Genomic DNA, 16,401 nt, shown 5'->3' on the forward strand with positions numbered 1-16,401 from the left:
CTTGCTGACAAGTTAAGCATTGCGATACATGCTGGGCAATCTCCCTCTTCATGTTATTCCACCAAAACACCGCTTTCAGATCCTTGTACATCTTGGTACTGCCTGGGTGCACTGTATATCCCGTACTGTGAGCTTCATCCATGATTTCCTTCTTCAGACCAGGATTTTCTGGAACACAGACTCTGTTAATAAACCTCAAAGAGCCATCTTCATGTATACGGAAATCTGACTGTGTACCAGACTCGATATCTTTCCTGATCTTCTGGAGTCGAGGGTCATCAACTTGCGCTGCCTTAATTCTATCAATAAGTGTAGGCTGGACTCGCAAGTTTGCCAATTTCATAGTAGCCTCATGTAGATACACCTCTATCTCTGCTCTCCTCAGATCTTCCAGAATATCCTTCTGAGTAGTAATCAAGGCTGCAATATTCCCTGAAGATTTCCGGCTCAGTGCATCTGCTACTACATTTGCCTTTCCAGGGTGATAGTGGATAGTCAGATCATAATCTTTTAACAACTCCAACCACCTCCTCTGTCTCATGTTCAGCTCTTTTTGAGTAAAGAGATATTTCAGGCTTTTATGATCAGTATATACCTGACATGTCTCTCCATACAAATAGTGCCTCCATATCTTTAAAGCAAACACCACAGCTGCAAGCTCAAGATCATGAGTGGGATAATTTTCTTCATAAGGCTTGAGCTGTCTAGAGGCGTAGGCAATAACTTTTCCATTCTGCATCAGCACACAGCCCAAACCCTTCTTGGAGGCATCACTGTAAATAATATAATCAACACCCGTGACTGGCAGAGTCAAAATAGGTGCTGACACTAGCCGGCGCTTCAATTCCTCGAAGCTCTTCTCACACTGATCTGACCACTCGAATTTCACTCCTTTGCGAGTGAGTCGAGTCAAGGGCCCAGCAATACTAGAGAAGCCTTCTACAAATCTTCTGTAATAGCCGGCTAATCCAAGAAAACTGCGGATCTCTGATACATTTGTCGGTCTGCTCCAGTCAACTACAGCTTCGATCTTCTTCGGGTCAACCATAATTCCTTCTTTAGATACCACATGCCCCAAGAACATCACCTGATCCAGCCAGAACTGACATTTCTTCAGTTTCCCATACAATTGATTCTGTCTCAAAATTTTCAAAACAATTTTCAAGTGTTGCTCATGCTCAGTATGACTCTTGGAATAGATTAAAATGTCATCAATAAACACAATTACAAATTTGTCCAAGAAAGGTTTAAATACCCTATTCATCAGATCCATAAATGCAGCTGGAGCATTTGTCAACCCGAAAGGCATCACCAGATACTCATAATGGCCATATCTAGTGCGGAAGGCAGTCTTGGCTATATCAGACTCCTTTATCCTCAACTGATGATATCCTGATCGCAGATCAATCTTTGAAAACACCTGGGCACCCTGAAGCTGATCAAACAAGTCATCAATCCGGGGCAGGAGGTACCTGTTCTTGATAGTCACTTTGTTAATTTCCCGGAAATCAATGCATAGCCTCATACTGCCGTCCTTCTTCCTCACAAATAACACTGGTGCACCCCAAGGAGAGACACTGGGTCGAATGAAACCCAGATCCAATAGCTCCTGTAACTGTTCCTTCAGTTCTTTTAGTTCAGCCGGGGCCATTCTGTAAGGAGGTCTAGATATGGGTGCCGTACCAGGGTTTAGATCAATGGCAAATTCTACCTCTCTAACTGGTGGTAAACCAGGAAGCTCATCAGGAAAAACATCAGGGTATTCCCTGACCACGGGTATGTCTTCAATTTTCTGTTCCGACTGCTCAGAATCCATGACGGCCGCCATATACACAGAGCACCCCTTCCTGAGAGACCGAATACCCTGTAAGGCTGCCACTATCTGAGAGGAGACACACCCTCCATCACCCACAAAATAAAACTCTTCAATGTCAGGGATTCGGAAAGTCACCCGCTTCGAGAAGCAGTCAATGGTAGCGTGATATATAGCTAACCAATCCATACCCAGAATTAAATCAAATTCATGTAAGTCCATGACAATAAGGTCAGCTTTCAAGTCTCTACCCTCTACAATTACTGGGCAAGACTTGCATATCAGTGAAGTGATCATCTTACCCCCAGCTGGGGTACTCACACATAATTCCCTCTCCAAGGGTGAGCAAAATATATCATGCTTATGCACATATGTAGATGAAATAAAAGAGTGTGTGGCCCCTGAGTCGAATAGTGCATATGCATAAGTAGAATGTACTAATAAGGTACCTGTCACTGCCGTGTTGGATGCCTGAGCATCCTGCTGTGTCAGTGCATATACCCGTCCCTGGGTGCGAGACCCTCCTCCTGTCTGCTGTCTGGGAGCGGCTGGCTGAGAAATCTGTGCTGGATCAGGGGGAATCTGCCGCTGAGGAGCCCTAGCGCTCGGTGGCCTCTGCACAAATCCGGCCCGGGGACAACTAGAAATCCTGTGGCCCGGCTGACCACACCCATAACAGACAATAGTCCTAGACTGGGTCTGAGGACACTGAGCCATCTTGTGGCCCTGTTGGCCACATCTGTAACATGCTCCAACCCTGGGCAGTCTCCGGGGACAATCAATGGCCTTGTGTCCAATCTGACTGCAAAAATAACAGGTTCCTGATATCACCCGGTGCTCTGGTGCAGTCCTCCCAGGTGGAGCTCGCTGTCCTGCTCCGTGACGGATCTGCACGGGTTGACGTACATGCCGCTCACTATCCGAATCAGAATCTCTGGCCCTCTTCAGCCTCCCTTTATGTGCTTCCTGCGTCTCTTTCCAGATAATCTCCATATTCTTCGCTCTGTCTACAAGATCATCATAGTCGGTCCAATGAACAGCAGCCAAGCCTCGACGCAGGTGGGGTCTCAATCCCTCCTCAAATCTACTCATCCTGGCTATAGGGTCCTGGACGAGGGAGGGTGCAAAACGAGACAATCTATCGAACTCTGCCTCGTAATCCTCAACTGACATACTCCCCTGAGAGAGACTCAGGAACTCTCTCTCCAACTCTCTGACACGGCTGGACGGAAAATATTTGGAATAAAAAGCCGTCCGAAATCCAGCCCAAGTCACAGTCCCGATATCCTGTATCATGGTCCGCTCCACTGACTCCCACCAGTGGTGTGCCCGGTCCTGGAGCATATAAGTAGCATATCTGACTCTCTCCTCCTCGGTGCATCCCATGGCCCTGAAGGCCTTCTCCATCTCGTCTAGCCAGTGTTCGGCCTCCTGGGGATCTGTGGTTCCCTTGAAGGCCGGAGGAGCCAACTTCCGGAATTCTGCAATGCTCCTCCCCTGATCCGACGAGCTAGCAGAGGGATGCTGTGGCTGTGGGTCCCTCTGCTGTCTGACCAGCCCAATCACCTCCCTGACCAGTTCCAATACTGGGGTCGATCCTCCCGCCTGATCCTGTTCTGATCGGTCTAAAACTGTCGGAGCAATCTCCTCTTCCTGAACTCGCTCAGCTGGGCGAGGAGTCGCCGGATCATCTCCCATCGTCTCAATCAGACGACGAGGTGGTACACGAGCACGGCGGGGCGGCATCCTGATACAGACATAATACCACAAGTTAGGGTTAAGTCAAAAATCATCCTATGAGTTTACTACCCCACTCTTATTTCCTCACATATGTCCCTATGCTCCTAGGGTTTTCATTAGTTATTGTTCTTTTGTTCTGATGTCCCTAATGATCGTTAACCTAAGCTCTGATACCACTAAATCTGTCACGCCCCGAACCCGAACCTAGGCCCGAGACGCGCCAGACGCCGCACACCCGCACGGCGGACCGCACGGGCGTGCAAGGCTGAATAATCAGACACTCAAGTCACAACATCAGATCACAATATCAATACTAAAAATCTATCATTTAAGATAATCAAATCAATAATTCAATTTCAAATGTCTCAAATAAAGTTGATAACATTTATTTACAAGATCAATTACTTATGACAAAATGAATCTAAATCTATCTATGTCCAGTGTCATAAGTCCTCTCCTCCCGAATCCCCCATCAATCATCTCCTGCAATTTTGTCAAAAACAGGTATGAGCTACAACAGCTCAGTAGGTAACAACATGCATAAAGTCACGATAACATGTATTAAAGCATATGCAATGTAACTACAGGTCATGTGCACAAATAAATGTGATGATCCGCAAACCAATCCGATACTCAAGTAATATATATATATACCATTTCAGTCTATCATATCACGCATAACATAATCCACAGCTCTACCGCATGACTACGGCCACATCACCCAGTGGCATGGTCACACCGAAGTGTCAACACTCTGCTCCAAATGGAGCCCTGCACCGCAGTGCTGCACCCCAGGGTGCCCCAATCTCTGCTCCTCAGAGCATGCTCCGCAGAGCCAAAACACCCCATAGTGCCGGAACTAGCTCCTCATACAAGTCGACAGGGCCAACGTTTCCACCCCATTGGCGGGAATCCTAGACAATAGTCACGCGGTCTCCAAAATCACATCCACAAATTCCAACAATTAAACTTAATATAAACATAAGTTTTCAAAACCAATATATGCATAATAGATTTTCAGATGATCGATTTCCAGTCAAAAACATGCTTCTAAATAATAATACTGCCAAGAATATAAAACATATCAATATGCTGGAAATAATCATACACATATGCATAGTACATGTAAATCATACTTTAAGCAAGGTTACCTACCTGGGTTAGCTTAAGAATCCCTGCCACAGATATCACGAACCCCTGATTAAAACACAAACTTTAATTATTTAATTAACTAAGAAATATAATTTAAACTATTTCTAATCCTTTAAACCCTTAAGTTCATAGATCCAAGAATGGGCCCCTAAGATCAAACATAGACTCTAAAATCAGGATCCTTTAAACTCAAGTCAATCGTGGCCCAACACAGATTAAGCCCAATTGAGCCAAACCAGATAACAGGTCCGGATCAGATTTCGAGCCCAACCCAAACCAGCCCACAGTTCCAATTTGGCCCGACTCAGCCCAACACAGACCCCTAGCCCAACCCAAACCAGGTCTGATCAGACCATAACAAAACCCATTCATGGAATAGGTGGAACCGGTTCACAATTTAAACCCGGTTCAAAGTCTGGTTCACCCTTAAGGCACGGATTTCGATGCAAAGGAAACACCCAAAGCTCATCTGTGCCTGGTTTGAGACACCAACAGGGCACAGAAAATGATGCAAGGAAAACACCCAGCCGGCGGAAGAAGAAGAAGAAGAGGAAGAAGAAGAAGAGGAAGAAGGAGAAGAAGAAGAAGAAGAAGAAGAAGGTGGCTGGTGGTCGGCCCTCGGCGGCCGACCGTGGTCCTCGGCGGCGTGCTCGGCCAGCCGCCGTCGGCTACCCCACCTTCACAGGCGGCACCGAACGGGAAGAAAGAGAGAAGAAGGAGAGAGAGAGAGGAAGAAAAAGGGAGGAAAGAGAGGGAGACCGGGGCTGGAAGCCCGGCCCCCCGTCACCCACCTCCGGCCGAACCCATTTCGGCCGGATTGACCTCGGCCGGCCACCGTCGGCCGGTCGATCAAAAAAAAAATGTCTTTCCGAAACAGGGCATGAAATTGATTAACCTAACCTTATTCTTTCCCCTCTTAAATCCATAAAACAGTAAATGTGTAGTCTTTCTCACCTCCGGCGGTCGACGAGTGGCTTCTCCGGCGGCGATGGCGGCTCCGGCGACGCCTACGGCTCCGGCGACCGTCTCTAGAAGAGGGGAAAATGAGGAGGAAAAATGAAATGGAACAAGGGTTGGGGCTCTCAGAGAAGAGAAAGAGCGAGAGAGAGAGAGGGAGAGAGGGAGAGGGAGAGAGGGGAAGGGCGTGCGGAGATCTCGCTGGCCGTTCGGCCGGCGTGGTCTTCGTGGGCAAACCACGATGACCCAACTGAAGTCGGCACTCTTTGCCGACTTCAGTTCGGGTCTTCACACTTGATGAGCAAGTTATTGAATTATAAGGGCTTTTAAATATAAAATTAACATTTAATTCAATGAATTGATGATTTGGATGGGGTCATCCATCCCATGCTTTTTCATTAGTAGATTTGCCTTTAACTTGTATATCATACCGGCAACAAATTAATTAAAAACAACAAACACCACATAATAAATACTTTAAAATAATAGATGAAGGAGATATAAGACGCTTGAATGCCATTCGATATACATAAAAGTTGCATAGAAAAGAAAGTTTATGGGGTATATTCCATGCGCATATTTAATAGACTTGATTTGGAGCTGCCCATGTTGCAAAAGATACGTGTTTACATGGTCATAAATTAATAATGATGAACCGGTCCCAAAGAGGCTCCTTGTTTTGTTCACGAGAAAAGTTTCTTTGCCTGGTGGCTTAAGAGGTTACATGCAATGACAAGCGGCCATGCCTCAAAAAGATGGTCCGGGTAGAATTTCCATGTGAACCGGCATAGGCCCCACAGCATTTTTTCTGCTCCAAATCACCTATCCAATGAAAGAATGAAACCTACCAATGAAGGATATTTATTCGCAGGAGATACTACTGATATAAGATCGATGAGAATCGAACTAAACGAGACGACTGAGATGGGGAAGAACTAGTCTCCTTCGGAGGTGACTTGCAAGAACGTTGCTTGCTAAAAAGTTTTCGACAAAAGACTCTCCGATACCTAAATTAGAATAATAGGATATCAGTATAAAAGGAAGAAATTTTTAAAAAATAAAGCTTTTCAATGAGCTTATTTGAGGACCTCTGAACTAATCTTTATATAGGATAGTCTACCAATATGTTACCTGATTTGGTGTGACGTGCCATAATTGCCAGGCAACGGTTACCTGCATAGTTACAATGTGGGAAATATTTCACGTGAGCAGCATGCAGTAGTAATTACGCAGATTATATATTGATAGCAGTGCTGTCATAACTACCGTTTTTATTAGCGCGTGCAGAATATCTCCTCAATTTTGATTGAAGTTGTTTAGCTCGGTTAATATCGAGATCAAGGAGGTTAGTATAATTTGAGGTCGTGATGTCTAATATTTCTTCCATCAAAATCTATCTCTCGCAATTTAAGGAGCTACTTAAACCCATCTCCACTTTTTTCCACTAAATCTACAATTAATCAAATTATACCGTACAATTTTATATTAGGACAAGAAAGCATTTTTCGTAGGAAATGTTTGCGTTGCACCATTTCCTTTGTTTTTGCACCAATTTTGCAGCAGGAATATGGGCCTTCTCACGGTTAAGTATAGTGAGAGGCCGGCTTATAAAAACAAAAAAAAAAAAGAAAAAAGAAAAAAAAAAAAAAGAAGAAGGGGAGAGTATGCTTGAGTTTTGGCAACTCGCCCCGATTAGATGGGCGCGGTGGACGCACCCGCTACTTTCTTAAGAGTAAACCCCCCGTGATAAGAACTAAGGGCTCGTTTGGTTCGCGGGAAGGATTTTCCCTCCTAGGAATATGATTCCTGGAAATCATATTCCTAGGAAGAGGATACCTAGGAAAGTATTTTTGGCATGTTTGGTTAACCATTGGAAAATGACAAATTTCCAAAGTGCTTATGTTTGGTTGACCATCCACTTTCCTAGAAAAGTTATGTATAATTCCTATTATTCCCTTAATAAAAATTAGTTCTTTAATGCCTCTTTAATGCTTCTTTAATGTTGAAGGGTCTTTTTGGAAAAAAATAAAAAAGGAGTGATTCCAACCTCATGGGAAAGTTTCTCATGGGAAAGACTTTTCCATGAAATGTGGGAATAATATTCCCATGGGAATACAACTTTCTCATTTTTCTCCTTTGAAAACTCCAACCAAACAAGAGGCATTTCATTATTTTTTCGTTGACCACACTTTTTCCCCTTCTTTTCCTGTGAACCAAACGAGCCCTAAGAACCTGAAGGAAGGTAAAGGTTAAAAAAGACACGCGTCAGTTGGTGCGGGACCCGCCCGGTCAGCTTTGTCCTTTTCTGCTATCGCTGTCGTCACCTTTCCTTTCCTGTTCAACCGATGGAAAAAAGATGCCCCTACTCTGCCATCCTGGCCCCACCACTGACGGATCATCTGCACCGTCCAATTTCCTGGGCCCACCCGTGAATGGGACTATTTCTCATCTGCCACCATCCATTTGGCTCTCATTCGTGATTCGGCACCGTCGGTCCTCCCAAGGGTCCCATCCATTGAACGATGGTGGTCGGTAGCGAGCACTGATCATCGAGGAGGCCATCCCCGACGGCAGTTGCTTGGTTTAAATTGTTCGGTAAAATCCGAGGGAATCGGTTTCCCCTCCTCCTTTTCTGTTCTCGTTGATTACATCCGTTTCCCACCGGTACCCAAAAAAAAAAAACGGAAGCAACGGTCCGCATCGCAAACTGGATTCGGTTTCCCGGTTCTGTTCTTGTGGACGGTATACGGCTCCAGAAAAAACATGGAGTACAAAAAGGGGGTCCCATCCACTAGAGCCTGTTTTTGAGCATTATGTTGTATGTACCAACCGTATTCAATACGTATTTCTTAATTTATTTTCCTGACAGTCATGAATAGGAGGAGGAGTATTTCAGAAGCCACGCTGCTGCTCTGATTTTGATGCATGAAGCCAGAAAAAGGGGGGAGAGAGAGAGGGAGGGGGTGGGGGGAGAGCAGTACTGGGCAAGCTTCATACCTTTGTCAACCTTTTTTTTACTGCACCTGGCTCTCTCCTCAGCCTCTGTCTGAGAGGCATCTCAGATACAGTGAGAGAGAGAGAGGAGGAGGAGAGAAGACGAAGGTGGGTTCTCTGCTTCACCCTCTGGTCTCTGGGCTGCCCTCATGCATTCATGGGCTATCGTCATATGCCCTCTTGGATTTAGCCTTCGGGAGCTCGTGAAATCTGATGCTTTCCCTTTTCCATTTATTCTATAATTTGACGCATCTTTTGTAGTCCTTTTGTGGAGGTGCTGCTTTCTGGGTTCCATTTTGGGTTTTGGAGGCAGCAGGTCTATTTCCAATCCTCTTTTTTTTTCCTTCATCCTTTTCGTTTTGTTTGCTTGGATTTTTTTTTCCCTTGATCTTTCATATTCTTAGAGTTAATGTTTCCAAATCGGTCATAATCTGGCCTTTACTGACGATTTCAAGTTGCTCTTTGGTGATACGATCTCGAGACCTCTTTCGATGCATCTATTTTAATTTTCCTTGTGTTAGTGCTTGTATTTGGATGAACAATTGGACGGCTGTCTATTTCCTCTGTCATCTACTTGTATGCATGGCCCCGGTGGCGTTGCAAGTCTCTTTTTTGATGCCTACATTCGTCGATATATCTCAATCCGTCTTCTTTTCTAAAGCTTGTGCGTTTTCTTCGTTGTTACTGATGTCTTTTCAGTGCATTCATGGAGTTCGTCTCTCATGGGCTAATTTATAATGTTGGTTTCCCCTGATGTCCCTTGTTCAATATGAATCATCATCTGAACATATCTCTAGAGATGTGATCATTTATGGAATGAATCTTCATATTGATTTGCTCTTTCATAGCAGGCTTTTGTGAACAGTTTCGGTTTGTAATCTTTATATCTGTGAGACCACGATCATCCTTCTTTGTTTCTTGCGTTCCTTTTGATCGATGTATGCTTGTTACCTGGTTTCTTCCATTCTAAAAAGGTTTTCTTTGTTCTTATTAATATATTTTTGGGGTACAGGAATCTCTTGTTCTCTAGGCGGGAGGAGGGAAGTAGGTTTGAGATAATGCTGAGGCAGAGGAGCAGGCCGGTGCAGAGGGAGCAAAGAAAAGACCACCTGATGCCTGATGGCCGGATGCAAAGGGCCAGGAGCACCTCCTTCTTCAGCGTCCCCGGCCTCTTCGTGGGGTTCAGCGCCAAGGGCTCGGCAGATTCGGAATCAGCGAGGAGCCCTACCTCTCCCTTGGACTACAAGCTCTTTTCCAATCTGGGCAGCTCCTTCGTGAGGTCCCCGAGATCACCAGGCCCTGAGGGGCAGCCGAGGAGCTGGGACTGCCCCAGGGTGGGCCTTGGCCTCGTGGATTCTCTCAACGACGAGTCCAAGGCGGGCGGCAGGGTGCTGGGGTTCTCCGAGACCAAGAACATACTGCTTGGGTCACAGCTGAGGATTAACATCCCAACCCCCAAAACCCTGCCTGAGATCGTCTGGGTTTCTGCACAAGCTCACGTAGGATCGCCTTCCTCCCGATCCGGCTGCTCGAAACTGGCCGTGGGATCCGAAGGAGCCGAATTGGAGCCTGGGGAGTTCGGAAAAACTCGATCTTGGTCCGCCGATATCGGTAGATCATCACTTCCCTTGGCTCGTTTTGTGTACCGTAGTCCCAAGTCCAGTTCTGAATTTTTTCCATCCGATTCGAAGAATTCCGCCCCGGATGCTTCTCGATTAGTTAGCAAGCCCACCAATTTTGACAATTTGTCGGGGTCTCTCCCGATATCCCTTGGCTCCTCTCATGGATTCATCTCTTCTCTCTCCGCGAGCGAGATCGAGCTCTCGGAGGACTATACCTGCATAATTTCCCATGGTCCTAACCCTAAGACGACGCACATTTTTGGGGATTGCGTTCTTGAAAGCCACCCGATTCAGTCGCCGGATTCTAAGAATAAGCTTGGAAAAGAGGGGGGAGGCTCATCTTGGCTGGTCAAGTGCCCCGTGGATTCGCCGCCCTGCCCCTCCAATGATTTCTTGAGCCACTGTTTCTCTTGCAACAAGAAATTGGAGGGGAAAGACATCTACATGTATAGGTTCGTCTTCTGATGCTCTCTGGTTTCTTTGACACGGAATTTTAATCCTTTTAAGCACTCATCTCTTTCTTCTATCACGAGGATTAGCAGTTTCAGTTTCTGAAAAAAATTCTTGTATGCGTTGCAGAGGTGAGAAAGCATTCTGTAGCTGCAATTGCCGCGAGCAGGAAATTTTGATTGAAGAGGAAACGGAGAAGCCTCCAGCTGATTGTTACGATGCTTCTGATTCATCATTCCATGAGGATATTTTCCTTGCCGGGATGGTCGTGGCGTCGTAGGCTGGGGGATTGATTGATGAGTCCCAACCCATTAGTCTTTGAGTGGTGAGTCTCCAAGGTAAACAATTCGATCATCTGTTTATGAAGAGCTGTTTGTGTGAGTCTGTAGCAGCCATGGATGATCACCATGTACATTCATCTGTTTGCTGGTGTTTGTTTCGGCACTCATGGTGATATTGGTGGGTTGTGGCTGGATATTGCCCTCTTTTTTTTTTCTCCCTCTTTTGCCTGGGATTTGCATTATGGATAAGCTTTCCATTCTCTTATAGTTTTGGTCGGAAGGGGCGTTAGAGACTGCATGGGCTCCCTATTTTTTTTCCCTTTCTTCATTCCCTCCCTTGCAGCAGTTAATGTAATATCTCCATGAACCTTATAAGCTAATGAGTATGAGCCATTTTTAGGTATGTTATATATTTCTTTTGCTTTGTTCTGCTTGTTTTTCTATTATTGGATACTGTCTTTGCATTGAAACATTGATGGAATTGTTCAAAGCATAGAGCGCTTAATTTACACATAGGCCCTGGTTTTTTTTTTTTTGTTGATGTAAAGGGAGGCAAAAGGAGCTATCCAATTTTTATTGAAGATTAAACATATTTATAACAGAAATGAGGGGCAGAGATGAGTTACATTGTTAAGAGAGGAGAGAAACAGATGTAAGAAAAAGAAGCTAAATAGTTTCAAATCAAGTGTCTGATAATCAGGATAGGAATTATTGATGCTCGTAAGAAGAAGCAGTAGAGGAAATGACCTCATCCAAACCTACAAGCAGGAGCATTCATTGTCTGAAAGTTCTAAGTAATTTTACAAAAATTTTTAGGCCAACACTTTCCTGCTATACTAGCCTCTTTTGAACTTGAAGAGCTCTGTTTTGTTGATCTCAGAAGACTAAGTTGTTGTATCCTTTTCCACATCCGAATGAGACTTAAAAAAAAACACCAAAATTCAGAATGGCCTCAACTTCCAAATTTCACAGAAAAGTTTGACTTAAGAGAGTCCATAACCAATTTCATACTACGTTTGGTACTTCCTCTGAAGCATAATACAATCTACTGGAAGGCATTAGAGGACGAACAAAAGCTGTAGCCGAAGAAAACTAAGTTGCAATCCCTCAAACATTGAAGAAGCTGATTGTAGCTGAGGCACAGGTCGAAGGTGGGGCTGTATGATAGTTGAATAGTAAGTAGGACATAATATGCTCCAATCATACTTGACTTTCAAGAGCATATATTAGAAGAGATGTAGTTGGCTGAAATTTCATCATATGCAACCAAGGCAAAACCATGCTGACAAGGGAGAACAGGATCCACCTGAAATGAGAGCATTCTCCGATGAAAAAAAAAAATCAACTGCATTAGTCATCCACAAGCTTAGAGACAATATTCTTCACTTTGGACCAAATTCTTTTCAGCTCTATCTGCATACTAGGATCATATAACCTCGACTAATCATTGAAAATTCGAAGTCCCTCTGTAGTAATTGAGACAATTGAAGATTTTTTATTTAGAAAAATTTTGGTGTTCCGCTCCTTCCAATCGGCCTAACATATAGCAGTAATCAATATAAGAATGACGGACTGAGCACATTTTGTAAAATAACTCAACCTCCAATTAATGCATAGATTTTCAAAACTTAGTTGAGGATGAAACACCTTAAAAGATGAACAGATGGTCTTCTATATAGTAGAAAAGAACTTACAGGTGCAAAAGAGATGATCAACAGTCTCGTTTGCATCATAGCACAGAGCACAACCGCCAAGATGCTTACCCAACTTTTTTTCAAGGTTGTCTCTAGTGTTAAGCTTCTTTTTCCAACATAGCTAAGGAAAGCATTTGATTTTAAGTGATATTGAAGGTTTCCACAATGAGTAAGCAAATCTATATTTGATACCTCTGGTGTTCAAGAAGTGGTAAAGTGATTTTGTGGAGAAGGATCCATTACTACTTAATTTCCAACATATTTGGTCCTCTACCTGATTAAGAGTGATCGACACGAAAAGAGATGAAAGATTATCGAACTGGTTTCGAGCTTCCAAGGAGGCAGAAGATAGCCTTCTAAGCTTCCAAGACATAGAATGTGGGTTGTAGTGATTGGCAACAGTGCATATTTTCTCATACTAAGATTATATATAGCTAGAAATAGGAATTGGAGAGGTGCATTACAAACCCAAGAATCTTTCCAAAATAGTGTATCATGTCCATTGCATAAATTGATATTGAATCTATAGTTATGTCTGATGTCATTCTCTTGCTCTCTCTCTCTATAGCTCTCATATACCTTATATCATGTCCCAAATTCAGGACATAATATGACCATGCTACTAAAGGAACAACTCACAATAACACGAAGCCAATCATTATATTGTTTTCAAATCTATCTCAAACAAAATATAATAAATAAAAGTTTAATTTTATTATTCATTAAATAACAAAGTAAACATCGATTCAGAGCTTCTAAATTCAATCATAAATATTATATATATATATAATATTTTAAAAATTATTAAGCTACAAATTCATAGCCAACTAAAGAACGAAAGTTTTGTTACAAAATCGCCAAGCTTGCTAGTGCGAACTCTAAGCCCGAATCATTTTTTGTTCCTACTGATCCTACTCGTTTGAAAAGAGAAAAATAAAGATATACGAGCGATATAGCTTAGTAAGTAAATCTTACACTACCTTACTGAATTAAGCATAAATTTTTTTATGCCAATGCATCATTTTAAAAAAAATAATAATTATTGCAAAAATAAAGCATTTTATAGTATAATATATTAAAGTAAGCCATAAAACAAATCATGCACGAACAAATTATCCATCTTTCATAAACATAATTTTAAGTTTATATTGCAAATAAATTCGTAAATCATTCTTTTGTTATTGAGCTACATTTAAAATATTACTCACAAATATTTGTGCTACAGCCATTTTATACCCATGACAGGGCCATGTTTCGTAATCGATAAAGATTCATGTTTCGCATGCTAACTTTATACCTATTTGTAGGACCATTTTCGTATGGATGCTACCTCCATATATCGATCTTATTCAATTCTAAGGGGTCATCATAGCTATCTGAGAGCTTTTAGAATAAGTATATATATTTTTTAAAAGATACAGAAAAATAGATAAAAAATACTAAATGGTATGATCAGATGCATATTTTATAACAAAGCTACTTTTATTAAAAATATTCATGGAACTATTTTTCATAATAAAGTATGATTTTTATAATATATATGTTGATCCATAATTTAAGAAAAACAAGATATTTTTACTGACAAAATTATATGCATGGAAAATATGATAATTTGAAATATATTGACAAGTGCAATACCTACCTATCTCTTTCGCCTTAAACCGTCAAATTTTGCTAGGTGAATCTGCTAGACGTATTTAAAATATTAAAAAATAAAATTAATTTTTATTTGATGACTTTAATAGAATTAAAATAATAAGCAAAGGGTTGACCAGCCATACAACAATTTCGGGTGGGTTGGGTCTAAGCGATTCGCTCATTGAATCATAGGTCACGAACTCGATCAGGGCTAAAATCATTCAACAAGATTCGTCAAGACCAGGATGATTGGTCTAATAGGCAATTCAGGCATCAGGGCAGTTAGAACCTCTTTGCAAGGGTCATCTCAGGTTCAAGAAAAAGATAGAATACTACACTGGGATCCATAAGTCTATTTAGAGAGAGAAGCAAGAAGAAGAGAGAGAAAGAAGAGAGATGGATCTTCTTCTTTCGTTTTTTTCCCTACCTTCTCTTCTTTGAAAGAACAGGGGAAGTAAGAGGAGAAAGGTAGGAAGTGGTGGTGGTCCAGCAAGGGCGTGGCAGTGGCAGGCAGTGGTGAGCGGCCGCCGGCGGTGGCCAGCCGGCGGAAATCAACCTACAAGCATGGTCCAACAGAGCGATTTTTGGCTTAGTGGGTCTTGGGTCTGAGCCCATTCATAGGCGGCTTTGAGCGAGACCTCCTCTTGTCAAACTGCACATTGGTTGCTTCTGAGCTACTCTCATTTCGTTCATTGTCCAATTACCCTCCTCTATCGGTTTCTATCTTCATGTGCGTTTGAAACTGCAATCATCCAGATGATATTGCTTGCAATCATGTGTGTTTGCCATTCAAACGAGCATATTACTTGCAAACAAAACAGAGGACATCAATCTCAGACAGCCATAAATTTTCTTTTTTTGATTACCAAGCAATAAATGAACCAAGCCAAAGTGTTCTGCCCTGAAACTTACCTTGGCTTCTTAGACTCTCATACCATGCTGGCAAGCAACCTGGTTATTCCATGCTTGTTTTGGCAATTGACATACAGACCTATCAAACTAATATTTAGAAAATTGTCATCACCTGGGAAGTTCAAATATTACAATCTGGACATGGACCACCCTTAGTTGTCCACAAGCCCAATTTGGTTCACGAATCGTCGCAGCTGGGTTGAATTTGATGTATTATGGACTGTCGAAAATGCCCTTGACTGTCAGATAAAATAACAAAAAGCCTATGGTTCGTGATTTCGTCCTTAGTTTGCTTTCCGTGGGATCGCTATTTGGACCGTCCGTCAGCAGTATGGGCGCACGGAAAAGACTCCGTCATGGTGCAATCAGTAGACCCTCCTCTGGGGTTGCATACAATGCCTGATGTGATGGTAGGGCCCGTGCAATTAATTGCCAGTTACTAACTAGGACAATTAGTTGTTATACGGACGGTTAGATGTCCATTTACTAACTAGGACATCTAAATTTTGCCAGTGATCCTATAGAATTCCCCTAAATTTGGCAGATTTTTATTGGCTGGGCAACTAATGCCAATATCTAATACACTAGGGTGGTTAATTTCATGTGATAAAAAAGACTTCAATTAATTTCTTCTGAACCTCTCCAAATTGATGATCTCCTTAATTGTAGAAATTTTCTATAATCCATACATACAGAAAGTAGAATATATCTTTCTCTATTTGTAATGTTGGATTTCAAACTTACAGCTGGAAGAAATAAAGTTTAAAACAACCGCAGTAGCAATAATGGGCCTATGGGCTTAAACATTCTAGGTGGTGGTTAGCTGCGGAGAAAACAAAAGGGCAAAGCTAGGCCTAGGCGATAGCTATAGCGACACCAATAGGGAGCCGTGCTGGATTAGTCGACTTGGTGAGTTCCTGCGTGAGCTAAATGTGATATTTCAAGCTAAAATAAAAAAAAAAAGAAAAGGAAAAAAAAGGACGATACTTTTCGAAGTGGTACTCTATGCTAACACCGGGCAAGACAAAAAGAAGCCAATCGCTGCCGAATTGGGATATGATTTAGATGGGATGTTGATTTGCTCTTTTATGCCGATGGTATTGTCTTACTACCTCTTCTTTGTGGATTCACGTGTTTCTTTTAAGATG

At 42.6% G+C, this 16,401-nt stretch overlaps 1 protein-coding gene and 1 long non-coding RNA gene across 8 annotated transcripts; one reads left to right on the forward strand and one right to left on the reverse strand.

Moving 5' to 3' along the window:
* Positions 1–3,860: 3,860 nt before the first annotated feature.
* Positions 3,861–5,920, reverse strand: LOC149753576 (uncharacterized). The gene is made up of 2 exons (XR_016413428.1): positions 5,660–5,920; positions 3,861–4,750 (listed from the first exon to the last, which is right to left on the reverse strand). It is a non-coding gene; the product is annotated as an uncharacterized LOC149753576 (long non-coding RNA).
* A 2,615-nt stretch (positions 5,921–8,535) lies between these two features.
* On the forward strand, positions 8,536–11,417 carry LOC103709740 (FCS-Like Zinc finger 8-like). 7 transcript variants are annotated; one of them, XM_088722776.2, is made up of 3 exons: positions 8,536–8,972; positions 9,669–10,730; positions 10,858–11,417. In XM_088722776.2, exons 2-3 carry the CDS (start codon positions 9,715–9,717, stop codon positions 11,006–11,008), a joined length of 1,167 nt encoding a protein of 388 aa, XP_088578902.2. In that variant the 5' UTR covers positions 8,536–8,972; positions 9,669–9,714; the 3' UTR covers positions 11,009–11,417. The 7 variants fall into 7 exon arrangements, with proteins under 7 accessions (XP_088578902.2, XP_008793453.4, XP_088578905.2 ...); XM_008795231.6 differs by having other exon boundaries at positions 8,550–8,764; XM_088722779.2 differs by lacking the exon at positions 8,536–8,972 and adding an exon at positions 9,189–9,320.
* Positions 11,418–16,401: the final 4,984 nt, after the last annotated feature.

This window comes from Phoenix dactylifera, chromosome 5 (assembly GCF_051530095.1).
Source record: "Phoenix dactylifera cultivar Ajwa chromosome 5, Ajwa_hap1_PhDact_Kaust_v1.1, whole genome shotgun sequence".
NCBI classification, from domain to species: domain Eukaryota; kingdom Viridiplantae; phylum Streptophyta; class Magnoliopsida; order Arecales; family Arecaceae; genus Phoenix; species Phoenix dactylifera.